Raw genomic sequence first — 18128 nt, 5'->3', positions numbered from 1 at the left:
GGAGTGCAGGGGTGCACCCACATAGCATACACATAGTTGGTGGCCATGTTGGGTTCACCCTGGACAAAGGGAAACCCCGGAGCACAGGGGCTTGGGGGGTGGGGAGTAAAGACAGCATGGTTAGGGAACTGGGATCCTTCATGGAGCAGCCGGGGGCAGTGGACCCATGCCGATTCCGGCACCCCAGTGAGAAGGAAGGGGTTGGCGCCATGCCAACCGGCTCAGAAGGGCCGCTGTGGTCCCGTGCATGTGCAGAACCACTGGCGTGTTCCTGCGCATGTGCAGGGGGGGGTTCTTCTCCGCGCTGGCCATGGCAAAGCCCTATAGAGGCCAGCGCGGAAGGAAAGAGTGCCCGCACGGCACAGGCCCACCCGCAGATCGGTGGGCCCCGATCGCGGGTCAGGCCACCATGGGAGTCCCCCCTGGGGGCCGGATCCCCCCATGCCCCCCCGAGGTCCCCGCTAGACGGCCAACAAGCCAGGTACCGCGGTGATGGACCATGTCCATTTCCCGCCAGCAGGATTTGCAGAAAACGGGCGGCCGCTCGGCCCATCGGAGTCCGGAGAATTGCCGGGGAACCGCTGCCAATGGCCGCCGACCGGCGCGGCGTAAACCCCGCCCCTGCCCACAAGCCAGCGGAGGGTCGGAGAATCCCGCCCCTTTTGTTACAAATGGAAAATTCCAATAAAAATACTTCGAAAAAAACATTCAAGAAGTTCATACCACCCAGGACAAAGTAACCCACTTGATTGGCATCCCATCTACCACCTTAAACATTCACTCCTTTCACTACCGACGCACAATGGCAACCGTGTGTACCACCTACAAGATGCACTGCAGCATCTCATCAAGGTCCTTCGACAGCACCTTCCAAAATCACGACCACTACCACCAAGAAGCACAGAAACGGTAAATGCATGGGAGCACCGCCCCCTCCAAATTCCACTCCAGGCCACTCTTCATCCTGACTTGGAACTATATCACTGTGTCTTCACTGTCACTGGGTCAAAATCTTGCAACACCCTCCCTTTTTTAAAATAAATTTAGAGTACCCAATTCACTTTGTCCAATTAAGGGGCAATTTAGCGTGGCCAATCCAACTACCCTGCACATCTATGGGTTGTGGGGGTGAGACCCACGCAGACATGAGGAGGATGTGCAAACTGCACACGGACAGTGAGCCGGGGTCAAGATCGATCCCGGGTCCTCGGCACCGTGAGGCAGTAGTGCTAACCACTGTCCCCCGTGCCGCCGTTGAAGCTCTAAGTTACCATTTTAACAGTTCCAATTGCAGAAGTCACTGTAAGAGAGTCTTAACTTATGCTGCACTCCATAATACCCAAGGAACATACAGCAGTTAACACACACTAAATTACTTTGAAGCGTAGTGACTGCTCAGACTTCATTGCAGAGATGGAATAAAGTGTTTTTGAAAATTTCATTCCTGTAGGGCAGGGATACTTTGTTGTGATTCATCTATGTTATATCCTCGTTTAGTTGTGACTGGATCAATTGGATCCTGATCAACAAAGTAGTGTGTCTGACACTGTCAGGGCATGAATCGAAAAAGCTACATTTTTATATACATAGAACAACAATATTTGCTTTTAGTTTTAACTCTCTTTTGCCTTACTGTTTCTCAGACACACATTGGCTTCCTTCAGCAGAAGAGGTTGGGAGCACGCCGGCTCAGAAGTCAGAAGGGGAGCAGCCAGATGTGAAGCCTGAACAGTTGGATGAAGATGTAGAGAAAGTGCCAAAACGCACCCAGAGCCTTAAAGTCCCTAAACAAAAGCTGCAGCGTTCAGAGGTATCTTCTCATAACTGCTCGCCTCCATTAACTTTAAGTATTTCATTGTTCTCTCTCTGCACCCAAAGCAATTGATGCCTTCTGTCTACGCCCTCATTGATCACTGACTCCAATTCCATTGGTCCTATTCCATTGTGAACCGACAGTCAGTGTTTCTAGTCCCCATCAGTTAATATCCTCCTGCCCCATCATCCTTGATTCCTGTTGATCCCTATCCTCCACCTTCAATTAGAACAGCCTCCTGTCAATGGGTATTTAACTAATGCAGAGTCAATAAGAAAGCATTAGCATAGATTTAGATTTAGATGCAACATTTTATGACAGACAGATTAAACTATTGAAATTCTTTGAAGAGGATTATTGGTCAGGGTTTGCAAATGGATAGTTGCACATGGTAAACATGGGGCAACAACAGCCAACTTCAGGGCCCAACATCAAAGAGGTGTGACTGGAGGGAGCTACATACTGGATTGTTGTAGCTGAGAATGTGAGCATCGAAGACTGTATTGCCTACCTGCTGCCAGAGTCAAGGACATCTCCTTGAGGCTGGAGAGGAACTTGGAAGTGGAAGGGGAAGGATCCAGTAGATGTAATCCACATAGAACAAAGAACAGTATAGCACAGGAACGTGAACAGGCCCTTGGGTCCTCCAAGCCTGCACCAATAATTGATGCCTGTCTAAACTAAAACTTCTGCACTTCTGGAGTCCATATCCCTCTATTCCCATTCTATTCATGTAGTTGTCAAACCCTGCCATCATATCTGCTTCCACCACCTCTCCCGGCAGTGAGTTCCAGGCACTCACTACCCACTATGTAAAAGGTTTGCCTGGCACATCTCCTCTAAACTATCCCTCTTGCACCTTTTTATGTCCCCGAATAATTAACTTTTCAACCCGGGGGGAAAGTGTCTGACTATCCACTCTGTCCGTGCCACTCATAATTTTGTAAACCGCTATCAGATCGCCCCTCAACCTCCATCATTCCAGTGAAAACAATCCGAGTTTATCCAACCTCTCATAGATAATGCCTCCAGACCAGGCAATATCCTGGTAAACCCCTTCTGTATTCACTCCAAAGCATCCACAACCTTCTGGTAGTGCGGTAGTAAGATTGTACGCAGTATTCCAAGTGTCGCCTAACTGAGGTTCTGTACAGCTGCAGCATGACTGGCTAATTTTTATACTCAATGCCCCAACCAATGAAGGCAAGCATGCTGTATGCCATCTTGACTACCTTATCCACCTGCATTGCCACTTTCAGCTATTGTGGAGCTGTATGCCCAGACCTCTCTGCCTGTCTATACTCCGAAGGGTTCTGCCATTTACTGTATAACACCCACCTTAATTAAACCTACCAAAATGCACTAGCTCACATTTGTCCTGATTAAACTCCACTTGCCATTTCTCCACCCAAGTCTCCAACCAATCTATATCATAAGAACATAGAACTAGGAGCAGGAGTAGGCCATCTGGCCCCTCGAGCCTGCTCCGCCATTCAATTAGATCATGGCTGATCTTTTGTGGACTCAGCTCCACTTTCCGGCCCGAACACCATAACCCTTAATCCCTTTATTCTTCAAAAAACTATCTATCTTTACCTTAAAAACATGTAATGAAGGAGCCTCAACTGCTTCACTGGGCAAGGAATTCCATAGATTCACAACCCTTTGGGTGAAGAAGTTCCTCCTAAACTCAGTCCTAAATCTACTTCCCCTTATTTTGAGGCTGTGTCCCCTAGTTCTGCTGTCACCCGCCAGTGGAACCAACTGCCCGCATCTATCCTATCTATTCCCTTCATAATTTTAAATGTTTCTATAAGACCCCCCCCGCATCCTTCTAAATTCCAAAGAGTACAGTCCCAGTCTACTCAACCTCTCCTCATAATCCAACTCCTTCAGCTCTGGGATTAACCTAGTGAATCTCCTCTGCACACCCTCCAGTGCTAGTACGTCCTTTCTCAAGTAAGGAGACCAAAACTGAACACAATACTCCAGGTGTGGCCGCACTAACACCTTATACAATTGCAACATAACCTCCCTAGTCTTAAACTCCATCCCTCTAGCAATGAAGGACAAAATTCCATTTGCCTTCTTAATCACCTGTTGCACTTGTAAACCAACCTTCTGTGACTCATGCACTAGCACACCCAAGTCTCTCTGAACAGCGGCATGCTTTAATATTTTATCGTTTAAATAATAATCCCGTTTGCTGTTATTCCTACCAAAATGGATAACCTCACATTTGTCAACATTGTATTCCATCTGCCAGACCCTAGCCCATTCACTTAACCTATCCAAATCCCCCTGCAGACTTCCAGTATCATAGAACATAGAACAGTACAGCACAGAACAGGCCCTTCGGCCCTCGATGTTGTGCCGAGCAATGATCACCCTACTTAAACCCACGTAACCCGTATACCCGTAACCCAACAATCCCCCCATTAACCTTACACTACGGGCAATTTAGCATGGCCAATCCACCTAACCCGCACATCTTTGGACTGTGGGAGGAAACCGGAGCACCCGGAGGAAACCCACGCACACATGGGGAGGACGTGCAGACTCCACACAGACAGTGACCCAGCCGGGAATCGAACCTGGGACCCTGGAGCTGTGAAGCATTGATGCTAACCACCATGCTACCGTGAGGCCCCTCTGCACTTTGCACTTTTCGCTTTACCACTGCACCTCTGCAGTATCCTCTGCACTTTTCGCTTTACCACTCATCTTAGTGTCATCTGCAAACTTGGACACATTGCCCTTGGTCCCCAACTCCAAATCATCTATGTAAATTGTGAACAATTGTGGGCCCAACACGGATCCCTGAGGGACACCACTAGCTACTGATTGCCAATCAGAGAAACACCCATTTATCCCAACTCTTTGCTTTCTATTAATTAACCAATCCTCTATCCATGCTACTACTTTACCCTTAATGCCATGCATCTTTATCTTATGCAGCAACCTTTTGTGTGGCACCTTGTCAAAGGCTTTCTGGAAATCCAGATATACCACATCCATTGGCTCCCCGTTATCTACTGCACTGGTAATGTCCTCAAAAAATTCCACTAAATTAGTTAGGCACGACCTGCCTTTTACGAACCCATGCTGTGTCCGCCCAATGGGACAATTTCTATCCAGATGCCTCGCAATTTCCTCCTTGATGATAGATTCCAGCATCTTCCCTACTACCGAAGTTAAGCTCACTGGCCTATAATTTCCTGCTTTCTGCCTACCTCCTTTTTTAAACAGTGGCGTCACGTTTGCTCATTTCCAATCCACCGGGACCACCCCAGAGTCTAGTGAATTTCGGTAAATTATCACTAGTGCATCTGCAATTTCCCTAGCCATCTCTTTTAGCACTCTGGGATGCATTCCATCAGGGCCAGGAGACTTGTCTACCTTTAGCCCCATTAGCTTGCCCATCACTACCTCCTTAGTGATAACAATCCTCTCAAGGTCCTCACCTGTCATAGCCTCATTTCTATCAGTCGCTGGCATGTTATTTGTGTCTTCCACTGTGAAGACCGACCCAAAAAACCTGTTCAGTTCCTCAGCCATTTCCTCATTTCCCATTATTAAAACTCCCTTCTCATCCTCTAAAGGACCAATATTTACCTTAGCCACTCTTTTTTGTCTTATATATTTGACAAAACTTTTACTGTCTGTTTTTATATTCTGAGCAAGTTTACTTTCATAATCTATCTTACTCTTCTTTATAGCTTTTTTAGTAGCTTTCTGTTCCCCCCTAAAGATTTGCCAGTCCTCTAATCTCCCAGCAATCTTTGCCACTTTATATGCATTTTCCTTCAATTTGATACTCTCCCTTATTTCCTTAGATATCCACGGTCGATTTTCCCTCTTTCTTCCGTCCTTCCTTTTTGTTGGTATAAACCTTTGCTGAGCTCTGTGAAAAATCGCTTGGAAGGTTCTCCACTGTTTCTCAACTGTTCCACCATAAAGTCTTAGCTCCCAGTCTACCTTAGCTAGTTCTTCTCTCATCCCCTTGTAATCTCCTTTGTTTAAACACAAAACACTAGTATTTGATTTTACTTTCTCACCCTCCATCTGTATTTTAAATTCCACCATATTGTGATCGCTCCTTCCGAGAGGATCCCTAACTATGAGATCATGAATCAATCCTGTCTCATTACACAGGACAAGATCTAGGACCGCTTGTTCCCTCGTGGGTTCCATTACATACTGTTCTAGGAAACTATTGCGGATACATTCTATAAACTCCTCCTCAAGGTTGCCTTGACCGACCTGGTTAAACCAATCGACATGTAGATTAAAATCCCCCATGATAACTGCTGTACCATTTCTACATGCATCAGTTATTTCTTTGTTTATTGCCTGCCCCACCATCTCGTTACTATTTGGTGGCCGATAGACTACTGTTATCAGTGACTTTTTCGCCTTACTATTCCTGATTTCCACCCAAATGGATTCAACCTTATCCTTCATAGCACCGATGTCATCCCTTACTATTGCCCGGATGTCATCCTTAAATAACAGAGCAACACCACCTCCCTTACCATCCACTCTGTCCTTCCGAATAGTTTGATACCCTCGGATATTTAACTCCCAGTCGTGACCATCCTTTAACCATGTTTCAGTAATGGCCACTAAATCATAGTCATTTACGATGATTTGTGCCATCAACTCATTTACTTTATTCCGAATACTACGAGCATTCAGGTAAAGTACACTTATGTTGGCTTTTTACCTCTGTTTTGAATCTTAACATCTCCAGTTTTATTCGTTTTGTTATTACTGGGCCTATTCACTGAGCTCCCCTCAGTCACTGTACCTTGTACTGTCGCCCTTTTAGATTTTTGACTATGTCTTCTCTGCCTTGCACTTTTCCCCTTACTTCCTTTTGCTTCTGTCCCTGTTTTACTACCTCCCAACTTCCTGCATCGGTTCCCATCCCCCTGCCACATTAGTTTAAACCCTCCCCAACAGCTCTAGAAAACACCCCCCCTAGGACATTGGTTCCAGTCCTGCCCAGGTGCAGACCGTCCGGTTTGTACTGGTCCCACCTCCCCCAGAACCGGTCCCAATGCCCCAGGAATTTGAATCCCTCCCTCTTGCACCATCTCTCGAGCCACGCATTCATCCTATCTATCCTGACATTCCTACTCTGACTAGCTCGTGGCACTGGTAGCAATCCTGAGATTACTACCTTTGAGGTCCTACTTTTTAGTTTAACTCCGAACTCCCTGAATTCCGCTTGTAGGACCTCATCCCGTTTTTTACCTATATCGTTGGTGCCTATGTGCACCACGACAGCTGGCTGTTCACCCTCCCCCCCCCCCCAGAATGTCCTGCAGCCGCTCCGAGACATCCTTGACCCTTGCACCAGGGAGGCAACATACCATCCTGGAGTCTCGATTGCGTCCACAGAACCGCCTGTCTATTCCCCTTACGATCGAGTCCCCTATCACTATAGCCCTGCCATTTTTCTTCATGCCCTGCTGTGCAGCAGAGCCAGCCACGGTGCCATGAACCTGGCTGCTGCTGCCTTCCCCTGGTGAGCCATCTCCCTCAACAGTATCCAAAGCGGTATATCTGTTTTGCAGGGAGATGACCGCAGGGGACACCTGCACTGCCTTCCTACTCTTGCTCTTTCTTTTGGTCACCCATTTTCTATCTCCCTCAGTAACCTTCCCCTGCGGTGTGACCAACTCGCTAAACGTGCTACCCACGACCTCCTCAGCATCGCGGATGCTCCAAAGTGAGTCCATCCGCAGCTCCAGAGCCGTCAAGCGGTCTAACAAGAGCTGCAACTGAACACACTTCTTGCACGTGAAGGAGCCAGGGACAGTGGACGTGTCCCTGAGCTCCCACATCGCACACGAGGAGCATGACACGGGTCTGGGATCTCCTGCCATGTCTTAAACCCTTGGTAAACTTAAACAACTAGAATTTCAAAATTAAAATAAATAAATTAGACAATGAAAAGAAAAAGAGAGACTACTTACCAGGGTTAAAAAGCACCTCCTCACACTCTGCACCGATTTACCTCACTGCACCAAATTACCAAGTTTCAATCCCCACTCTGGATGAGTCTCACTCCAGATGTGTCTCCTGGAAAAGTGCTAGCTTACTGCTGTATGTATCCTGCTGTATCCTCCAACAATCCTCTTCATTATCCGCAACTCCACCAATCTTTGTGTCGTCCGCAAACTTACTAATCAGACCAGCTACATTTTCCTCCAAATCGTTTATGTATACTACGAACAACAAAGGTCCCAGCACTGATCCCTGCAGAACACCACTAGTCACAACGTTCCATTCAGAAATCACCCTTCCACCGCTGCCCTCTGTCTTCTGTGACCGAGCCAGTTGTGCATCCATCTTGCCAGCTTACCTCTGATCCCGTGTGACTTCACCTTTTGTGCAAGTCTGCCATGAGGGACCTTGTCAAAGGCCTTACTGAAGTCCATGTAGACAACATCCATTTCCCTTTCTTCATCAATCGTCTTTGTCGCTTCCTCAAAAAACGTGATCAAGTTAGTGAGACACGACCTCCCCTTCACAAAACCATGCAGCCTATCACTAAGAAGTTAATTTGTTTCCAAATGTGAGTAAATCCTATCCCTAAGAATCTTTCCAGTAATTTCCCAACCACTGCCATAAAACTCATCAGCCTATAATCTCCTGGATTATCCCTGCTACCCTTCTTCGGGGCAACATTGGCTATTCTCCAGTCCTCTGGACCTCATCTGGAGCCATTTAGGATACAAAAGATTTCTGTCAAGGCCCCAACAATTTTCTCCCATGCCTCCCTCAGTATTCTGGGGTAGACCCCATCAGGCTCTGGGGACTTATCTACATTATCCACGAGGCCAAACACCTCCTTTTTGATATTGAGATGACCCAGACTATCTACACCCCGCTCCCCTCCTCCTTCTTGTACAGGTCCCACCTGCCCTGGAAGAAATCCCAATGATTTAGCTATCTGGAACCCTCCCTCCTACACCAGCTCTTTATCCACGTGTTTAGCTGCACTATTTTCCTACTTCTAGCCTCACTGCCACGTGGCACAGGGTGTAATCCCGAGTTTACAACACTAGAGGTCCTGTTTTTCAATTTACTACCTAATTCTCTGAACTCCCCTGCAGGACCTCATCACTCTTCCTACCTATGCCATTAGTACCTATGTATACCACGACCCATGGCTGTTCACCCTCCCCCTTCAGAATGCCCTGCAACTGATCAGAGACATCCTTGGCCCTGGCTCCAGGGAGGAAGCATACCAACTGGAGTCCCTTTCACGGCCAAACGAGCGTCTATTAATACCCCTGATTATAGAGTCTCCTATAACTACTGCTCTTCTGCACTTTGACCCTTCCTGTTGTATAACAGAGCCAACCGTGGTACCACTGCTCTGGCTGCTTTTCTTGTTTTCCCCTGCTAGGCTATCCCCCTAACAGTATCCAAAATGGTACACTTGATAGAGAGGGGTACAGCCTCAGGGGACTCCTGCACTGACTGTCTGCCCCTTCCAGCGGTCACCCATTTATCTGCCCACACCTTGGGTGTGACCACGTCTCTAAATCTCCTGTCTATAGTGCTTTCTGCCACCTGCATGCTCCAAACTGCTGCTCCAAACGATCCATGTTGTCGGTGAGGAGCTGCAATTGGGTGCACTTTCTGCAGATGTAGTTGTCCAGAACACTTGAAACATCACAGATTTCCCCCCATCTCGTAGGTGAAGCACATTGCCCCGCTGACTGACAAACCTAACACTAATTCATCAATTTAAAAATAAATGTTTATTAAATTCTTATTAAATTAAGTCACAATTAACTATGTGGGGCGGGATTCTCTGATCCCAGGGCTAAGGGTTGACGCCATCGTAAACACCGGAGCGTTTTATGACGGCGACAATGGCCCCTAGGAGCAGCGATCCTCCAACGCACAGGGGCCCAGCACGGCACTGGAGAGCCTCATGCTGCTCCAGCTGCTGATCCGGGCGTCAGAACGGGGGCTGTGGGTCCGTACATGCGCGCTACGGCCGGCGTGAGTTGACGCATGCGGGTTGGTTGCCTTCTCCGCGCCGGCACCGACGCAACATGGCGAAGAGCTACAGGGGCCCGGCGCGGGGGAACATAGGCCCCCATCAGGACAAGACAAGTCAGACTGCCGATCGGTAGGCCCCGATCGCGTGTCAAGCCACCGTGGAGGACATGAGCACGGCGCCGGTGGGACTCGGCGGGCACTCGGCCCATCGCACTGGGACTATCACAACGCGGCCCCCCAACCGGAGCTGCGCTGACCACGCCGATGCCAATGGCAGAGATTCTCCGGTCACTAGAGAATCGGCAGACCACCGTCGGAGCGGCATTGCGTGAATCCCGCCCACCCCCCACCGATTCCCCGACCCGGCGCAGGGTCAGAGAAGCCCGCCCATGGTCCCTGGTGCTGGATATACACTATAAATATTTAATGCTAAATACACTAATCTCCACCCTCCAGTTTGGTTACTCCTCTACTTAGTTAATCAATTAGTTTTTCAAATTTAATGCAGATTCCCGGCCAGTCAATCAGGTCACAGCTTTCCTGTGACGTCACTGTTTCAGTTTTTTATTCCCTTTTCCGTTTCAGTGAAATCCCTAAAGTAAGTTATTTATACTAACAGCTCCGATGCTCCGCCCCTCCGAGTCCACTAAGTTATTTATATAGCTCCGATGCTCCGCCCCTCCGAGTCCACTACCCGGAGACCAGGCCACAAATCCTCGAGGTAAGTTATTTATACCTCCAGCTCCGATGCTCTGCCCCTCGGTGTCGGCTCCCTGGAGACCAACAAATTAGGTAGCACTAAGAAAGAGGTGCTGCTGAGGGAGCTCTCAGCCAATAGACTTGTTTGCCTTGGCATCACAAATGCACATCTAAATGCTCCTCAGATGTTATGAAGGTCTCTGCTTCCACTACACTTTCAGGCATTGGGTTCAGGACTCCCACCACCCTCTGGTTGAAAAGGCTTTTCTTCACAATCTCTCTAGATTGCCCCTTATCTTAAATCTATGCCCCCTGGTCATTGATCCCTCCACCAAGGGGAAAGGTTTCTTCCTGTCTACTCTATCTATGCTCCTCTTAATTTTATACATCTCCATCATGTCCCCCATCTGTCTCTTCTGCTCCAAGGAAAACAATCCTAGTCTATCCAATCTCTTCATGGCTAAAACTGTCCAGCCCAGGCAACATCCTGGTAAATCTCTTCTGCACCGTTTCCAGTGCTATCACATCCCTCGTAAAATCTGGATTCCAGAACTGCACACAAAACTCTAGCTGTGGCCTATACAGTTGCAGCATAACCTCCCTGGTCTTAAACGCTATGCCATGGCTAATAAAGATAAGTATGCCAATACCACATGCTTTCTTTTGTTTTAAATTTAGAGTATCCAGGGCAGCACGGTGGCACAGTGGTTAGCATTGCTGCCTACGGCGCTGAGGACCCGGGTTCGAATCCCAGCCCTGGGTCACTGTCTGTGTGGAGTTTGCACATTCTCCCGTGTTTGCGTGGGTTTCACCCCCACAACCCAAAAGATGTGCAGGATAGGTGGATTGGCCATGCTAAATTGCCCCTTAACTGGGAAAAATTGGGCACTCTAAATTAAAAAAAAATTTTTTTTTAGAGTATCCAATAATTTTTTGCAATAAGGGGCAATTTAGCATGGCCAATCCACCTATCCTGCACATCTTTTGGGTTGTGGGGGTGAAACCCACGCAGACACGGGGAGAATGTGCAAACTCCACACGGACAGTGACCCAGGGCCGGGATTCGAACCCGGGTACTCAGCGCTTTAGGCCGCAATGCTAACCACTGCGCTACCGCGCTGCCCACACCGTATGCCTTCTTTGTTTTTATAAAATGTTTTTTATTGAGTTTTCATATTTTATATCCAACAAATTACAAATTATTAGAGAGAAAAAAGAAGAAAAAAACCACGCAAAAATTAACATGTACATTTACAGGTAAGCATTTTCATAATAACAACTGTGGCCGCCCCCTTTAGCCGGCATACATATTTCACATTCCCCAATATGGCCGAGGCACATGTTTATAGGCATTTATTTACAGTTTGGTTTTGGGCCTTGAGTTTGTAGCCCGAGAAGGCTCCAAACACTTTCAGGAGCGCGATGATTCCGTCCATGCTGCTTTGTGGGTCCGAGATGTAGAGGAGCAGATCATCTGCACAGAGTGAGACTCTGCTCTCTGCCTCCCCTTCGGATCCCCCTCCAAGTTTTTGCTGCCCTGAGCGCGATTGCTAGCGGTTACCGTATGCCTTCTTAACCACTTTATCCACCTGCTCTGCTACCTTAAGGGACGGGTGTACATGCACACCAAGATCCCTCTGATCCTTGCTGCATCCCAGTGTCCTGCCATTTATCATTATTACCTTGCCTTGTTTGTCCAGCCCAAGTGCATCACCTCACAATTATCCAGATTGAATTCCATTTGCCACTGATCAGCCCATAATCATCAGCCCATGATTAGCATCATAACATCTGAGGAGTATTTAGATGTGCATTTGTGATGCTAAGGCATACAAGTCTATTGGCTAAGAGCTCCCTCAGCAGCACCTCTTTCTTAGTGCTGACCAGCCAATCTATAATCTCCTGTAATCAAAGGCTATACCCCTCTCAATTTGCCACCCACCAATTTTCATATAATCCTTGAAATTACTGGTCATCCCTCCGACATTCAAGTCTAAACCATTTATATAAACCATAAACAGCAAGAGCCCCAACACTGACACTGGTTTCCAGTCCAAAAACTCCCCTTGACCATCATCTTTCTGCCACTCAACCTAATGTGGATCCAATTTGCCAAATTTCTTTGGATCCCATGGACACTTACTTACATAGAACATACAGTGCAGAAGGAGGCCATTCGGCCCATCAAGACTGCACCGACCCACTTAAGCCCTCACTTGAACCCTATCCCCTTAACCCAATAAACCCTCCTAACCTTTTTTTGGACACAAAGGGCACTTTAGCATGGCCAATCCACCTAACCTGCATGTCTCTGGACTGTGGGAGGAAACTGGAGTACCCGGAGGAAACCCACACAGACACGGGGAGAACGGGCAGACTCCGCATAGCCAGTGACCCAGCAGGTAATCGAACCTGGGATCCTGGCGCTGTGAAGCCACAGTGCTAACCACTATGCTACTGTGCTGCACATCAGTCTCCCATGTGGGATCTGTTCAAAAGCCTTGTTGAAGTCCAGGTAGACTATATCAAGTACATTGCTCTCATCTACACACCTGGTCACCTCTGAAAAATTCAATCAAGTTGGTCAGACAGGACCTCCCTTAACAAAACCATGCTGACTGTTCTTGATTAATCGCTGCCTCTCCAAATGAAGATTAATTCTGTCTCTCAGAATTGCTTCCAACAATTTCCCCACCACTGAGGTTAGACCGACTGGCCTGTGGTTTCCTGGTTCATTCCTTCCTACCTTCTTGAATAATAATGCCACATTGACTATCCTCCAATCCTCTAGCACCTCTCCTGTGGCCAGAGAGGAACTGAAAATTATTGCCAGCTCCCCTGCTATTTCCTCCCTTGCCTCACTCAATGGACTGAGGGAAGATGGTACCATCACTGAACTAGTCAGAAGGGCTGGTTTAGCTTAGTGGGCTAGACAGCTGGTTTGTGATACAGAACAAGGCCAGCAGCGCGGGTTCATTAAAGACCACAGAGGCAATCTGTGTGCGGAGCCAGAGGACGTGGGTAGGGTTCTGAATGAATACTTTGTGTCGATGTGTACTAGTGAGAGGAATGGTGTGGATGTAGAAATCAGAGAGAAGGACTCTGATCAAATTAACATAGACAGAGAAGAGGTCCTGAGTGGTTGGCAGGCTTGAAAGTAATTTAATCACCAGGGCCGGATGAAAATTCATTTTTTCATTCATTCAGTGGATGTGGGAGTCACTGGCTGGGCCAGCATTTATTGCCCATCCCTAACTGCCGTTGAAGTAATTGCCCATTTGAAAGGACATTTCAGAGTCAACCACATTGCTGTGGGCCTGGAGTCACGTGTAGGTCAGTCCAGATAAGCGTGGCAAATTTCCTGCTCTTCCCTAGTTATCTTTTTACCCTTAATGTCCTTGTAAAACAACTTAAGACTTTCCTTTATTTTAACTGCCAGTATCTTTTTTGCTCTCCTAATATCCTTTTTAAGTTCCCGCTTGTACATTCTATTCGCCCCTCGGGCTTCTGCTGTTTTGAGCCCTCAATAGCTCCCTTTTTCCTTTTATCCAATTCTGTATATCCCTCAACATCCAGGGTTTACTGGATTCATTGGTCCCGCCCTTCTTTCTTTTTTAATGTTTTTATTGGTGTTTCAAGTAACAGTTACAGAATAGAAAAGAAAAATTGTTGGATTTCTCACTTATTATACAACGACCAAGAAGAAAACTGTACATAGGCTAGAAAAACCAGCCTTGAGCCCCTTGCTGTCACATAACCATGACTGGGGCTCTGATTTTTAAACTGGGGCGAAATTCTCCGACCCCATGCAGGGTCGGAGAATCGCCCGGGGCCGCCGAAAATCCCGCCCCCGCCGTGGCAGAAATTCTCCGCCACCCAGGAATTGGTGGGTGCTGGAATCACCCCACGCCGATCGGCGAGCCCCCTGCGGCGATTCTCCGGCCCGCGATGGGCCGAAGTCCCGCCGCTGGGAGGCCTCTCCCGCCGCCGAGGTTTGAACCACCTCTGGTGGCGGCGGGATCGACAGCGCGAGCGGGCCTCCGGGGTCCTGGGGGGGGGGGGGGGGGGGCGGGCCGATCGGACCCCGGGGGCGCCCCCACGGTGGCCAGGCCCGCGATTGGGGCCCACTGATCGGCGGGCGGGCCAGTGCTGTGGGGGCACTCTTTCTCTTCCGCCGCCGCCACTGCCTCCACCATGGCAGAGGCGGAAGAGAATCCTCCAGCGCGCATGCGCCGCTGGTGACGTCAGCAGCAGCTGCCGCTGACGTCACCACCTGCGCATGCGCGAACCGGCGAAGGCCTTTCGGCCGGCGCCGGACGGCGGGTGTCAAGGGCCGCTGGTGCCAGTTTTGGAGCCAGTCGGCGTGGTGCCAACTGCTCCGGTGCAGGCCTAGCCCCCAAAGGTGCGGAGAATTCTGCACCTTTGGGGAGGCCCAACGCCGGAGTGGTTGGCGCCACCCCGCTACGCCGGGACCCCCCGCCCCGCTGGGTAGGGGAGAATTTCACCCCTGGTTTGTCGGGTTCTGCTGGGGCCCCTGAGCTTCCCCCTCTGTGTCTTGCTGTGGTTGAGATTTTTAAAGGGATGGCTATTTAAATAACTTGACAGCTTGACAGTTCTATACACACACCATTGAGTTCAAATAGCCCTGATGAATTTGGGTTCCCCACATGTGTTCAGGACAGAAGGTTGAGATCACAAAAGAGGCAGGTAAGGTAATTGAGAAGATAGAAGTGAAGGAATCTCAGCACTTGCAATTGTCTAACAGGTTGGAAGTGCTTGCACCCTATATGGACAAGCGTGAGGACTGCAGGGGGATTGAGCAAACTAACCATGGTACAGGAACCAATTCTAGCAGGGTGGTGAGAGATATTAGGAATGTAGTGGTAGTGCGGGACAATATAATGAGGGGGATAGGCACAGTTCTCTGCAGCCATGAATGAGAGTCCAGAAGGCTGCATTGCCTGCCCAGTGCTAGGGTTTGGCATGCTGCGCTGAGCTGGAGAGTGCAGTGGAAGGAGGAGAAACCAGTGGTCGTGTTCCACTTAGGTACCAATGACATAGGTAGGACTCGGAAGGAGGTTCTGCTTAGAAAGTATGAGCAGCTAGCGACTAAATTTAAAAAGCAGAATTGCAAAAATTATGACCTGTGCATGATTTCCTGACCCATAAGCAAATTGGCATAGGGTAAATAAGTTTAGAGAGTCAAATGCGTGGCTCAAAGTTAGTTGTGGGAGAAATGGGTTTGATTCCTGTGGTACTGGCATCCGTTTGTGGAAAGTGGAAGCTGTACCATTTGGATGGTCTTCACCTCAACCATGCCAGGATCAGTGTTCTGATGAGTCATGTAACTCGGGAAATAGTGGAGGTAAGGGAAGTTTTAATAACTAAAGAGAGAGGAGAAGGTAAGAGCGCAGTAGAGTACCAAGGGAAAAGGTTATTAGAGTGTAGCAGGAAGGGAAGGAACATTCAAACATAAGAGTGTTCCAGCAGTTAAGGCTAGAGATTGCAAGAATAATAAAACAGAATTAAAGGCACTCTCACTGAATGCATGCAGCATTCGCAAAAGGTAAATTAATTGACAGCACAAATAGAAGTGAACAGATATGACCTAATTGCCATTACAGAGACGTGGCTGCAGTATAAACAACGTAGGGAACTGAAAGTTCAAGGATATTTGATGGGCAAAAAGGAAAAGGACGTAGGGTCACTGTCAATAAAGGTTGGGATCAATACTTCAGTGAGGGGGGATCTTAGGTCTGAAGATCAAGATATAAATATTGAATCAGTTTGGGTGAAGCTAACAAACAGCAATGGACAGCAAACTTTGGTCGGAGTTGTTTCTAAGCCACCAAATAGTTGTGATAATATAGGACATGGTACAAATCAGGATTAGAATTCATGTAGCAACAGTAATACAGTGATCAGGAGGGTCTTCAATCTACATACAGACTGGGTAAACCTAATTAGCGCTTATGCTGTGCAGGACAAATTTTTGGAATGTATACAAGATGATTTTCCAGAACAGTACGTTGAGGAACCAACAAGAGAATGGCATAGAGTTGGCGAAAAAGAGGAAGCAGTTGGTAGCCATTTTGAATGGCCCGAGAGCAAGAGTAGGCCCAATCGGACAGGGCCGGGTCCACAAGGTGAGTGTGGATAACGAGCAGGGAACAGATCCAGAATCCACACCCATCTCAAGAGTCTGAGGGTGGACGTAACCTTCCTACAGGAAACACACCTGAGAGAGAGAGGGGGCCTGAATACGGATGAGGAAGGGCTGCGTGAGACAAACGTTACACTCATGTTTCGACATTCGGTCAGTCAACGGGGACAGTCTCGTTTACGGTGACAGCAATAGCCCCTGGAGAACTCAGGTGGTGGTCGTCAGGACCAGGGAAAAGAACCGGATGGTGTTGACTACAGCCAAACCAGAAACCGGTACACGCACCTCCTTGCGTACCCCTTTCCCCCGCATATCTGACATAGTCAATCAGATCGCACACTACTGGGTGTTCTCCACGGTGGATCTGAAGTCTGCGTACCACCAGCTCCCAATCCGCCCGGAAGACTGCCACTCCACAGCCTTTGAGGCAGACAGCCGCCTCTTCCACTTCCTCCGGGTCCCCTTCGGCGTCACAAACGGGGTCTCGGTCGTCCAAAGAACGATGGACCGAATGGTGGACCAGTACGGGCTGCGAGCCACATTTCCGTACTTGGACAACGTCACCATTTGCGGTCATGATCAGCAGGACCACAACGCCGGCCTCCAGAGATTTCTCCAAAACGCCCAAACCCTTAACCTCACTTATAACAAGAAGAAATGTGTTTTCCGCACAATCAGACTAGCCATCCTCAGCTACGTCGTGGAAAACGGAGTTCTAGAACCCGACCCCAACCATATGCGCCCCCTCCTGCAACTCCCCCTCCCCCACTGCCCCAAGGCCGAGGCCCGCCAGCCCTTCAGCTGCATCAAGGCGGACATCGCCAATTCCGCATTGCACGCGGTGGACGAGTCCGTCCCCTTCCAGGTAGAGAGCGACGCGTCAGAGATTGCCCTTGCCGCCACCCTTAACCAGGCGGGCAGGCCACTAACATTTTTTTCACGTACACTCAACGACTCTGACACTCCTAGGTCGAGAAAGAAGCCCAAGCCATCGTGGAAGCTGTGCGGCACTGGAGGCATGACCTCGCTGGTAGGAGGTTTACCCTCGTCACCGACCAACGATCTGTAGCCTTCATGTTTGATAATACGCAGTGGGGCAAGATCAAGAATGTTGAGATCTTGAGGTGGAGGATCGAACTCTCCACCTATAACAATGAAATGGTGTATCATCCTGAGATGCTCAACGAGCCCCCAGATGCCCTGTCCCGCAGAACATGCGCCAGCGCGCAAGATGACCGACTCCGGGCTATCCACGATGACCTCTACCACCCGGGGGTCACCAGGCATCTCCACTACATCAAGGCCCGCAACCTGCCCTACTCCACAGAGGAGGTCAGAACCATGACCAGGGACTGCCCGATCTGCGCGGAGTGCAAGCCGCACTTCTATTGACCGGATAAGGCCCACCTGGTAAAGGCATCCCGG

General features: G+C 48.8%; 1 protein-coding gene across 4 annotated transcripts in view; it reads left to right on the top strand.

Annotated features, from left to right (window-relative positions):
- The window catches only part of LOC119965095 (receptor expression-enhancing protein 2-like), a 233618-nt gene that overhangs the window by 199750 nt on the left and 15740 nt on the right, over nucleotides 1–18128 (top strand). For 2 of the 4 annotated variants that reach the window (XM_038795383.1, XM_038795386.1), the window contains one exon: nucleotides 1644–1810. In XM_038795383.1, coding sequence (XP_038651311.1) covers nucleotides 1644–1810 — 167 coding nt within the window. The remainder of the gene's footprint in view (nucleotides 1–1643; nucleotides 1811–18128) is intronic. The other 2 variants (XM_038795385.1, XM_038795384.1) reach the window with 2 other exon arrangements.

The sequence above is a fragment of the Scyliorhinus canicula genome, chromosome 4 (assembly GCF_902713615.1).
Source record: "Scyliorhinus canicula chromosome 4, sScyCan1.1, whole genome shotgun sequence".
In the NCBI taxonomy this organism is placed as follows: Eukaryota; Metazoa; Chordata; class Chondrichthyes; order Carcharhiniformes; family Scyliorhinidae; genus Scyliorhinus; species Scyliorhinus canicula.
Note: the sequence above shows the minus strand (reverse complement) of the source record. Positions and strands in the feature narration are given on the sequence as shown.